Source organism: Penaeus monodon, chromosome 34, assembly GCF_015228065.2.
Source record: "Penaeus monodon isolate SGIC_2016 chromosome 34, NSTDA_Pmon_1, whole genome shotgun sequence".
Classification (NCBI taxonomy): Eukaryota; Metazoa; Arthropoda; class Malacostraca; order Decapoda; family Penaeidae; genus Penaeus; species Penaeus monodon.
In genome coordinates this window covers 8,991,848-8,992,311 of record NC_051419.1, presented here as the reverse complement: position 1 = coordinate 8,992,311, position 464 = coordinate 8,991,848, and the positions used below count along the sequence as shown (strand labels likewise).

Sequence of the window (464 nt, the reverse complement as noted above, 5' to 3'; positions counted from 1 at the left end):
ATTATTTTATGTCATTAATTCACCGTCCCATTACTTCAGAACTATGTCTAAGTAAATTACGAGAGTTAAGTGCCGTCGTTATCCAAACTCTTGATCATTCTTCCTTTACTCTCAATGCTGTTCTCTTCCCTAAGTCTTCTCAGCAAGAAGATCGAAACCGACTCCCCAAGGACAAAAGGCGCGGACGTCCCAGCGTCCGTGGGCGATGCGCGCGTCCCCCGGCGTACGTTTGGATACCCTGAGCGTACGTAGTTGAGCGGGCGAAGGTACTCACCGACAGTGGAGCATCCCAACTCGTCCGTGCCGTCGTTGCAGTCCTGGCGGCCGTCGCAGGTCTGGCTGAGCTCTAAGCAGGCTGTTCCTTGGTCACATTCGAACGTGTTGGAGGGGCAGCCTGGGGGGCGGTAAGGGGGGGGTCAGATTCGTTGCACATTAAAAAAAATATTTGCGGTGTTATTGAGGCC

General features: G+C 52.6%; 1 protein-coding gene across 1 annotated transcript in view; it reads right to left on the bottom strand.

Moving 5' to 3' along the window:
- Positions 1-464, bottom strand: part of LOC119594807 (basement membrane-specific heparan sulfate proteoglycan core protein-like) — a gene marked incomplete at its 5' end in the record, with an annotated part of 219,836 nt that overhangs the window by 196,350 nt on the left and 23,022 nt on the right. The window contains 1 exon segment of the mRNA XM_037943897.1: positions 275-394. Coding sequence (XP_037799825.1) covers positions 275-394 — 120 coding nt within the window.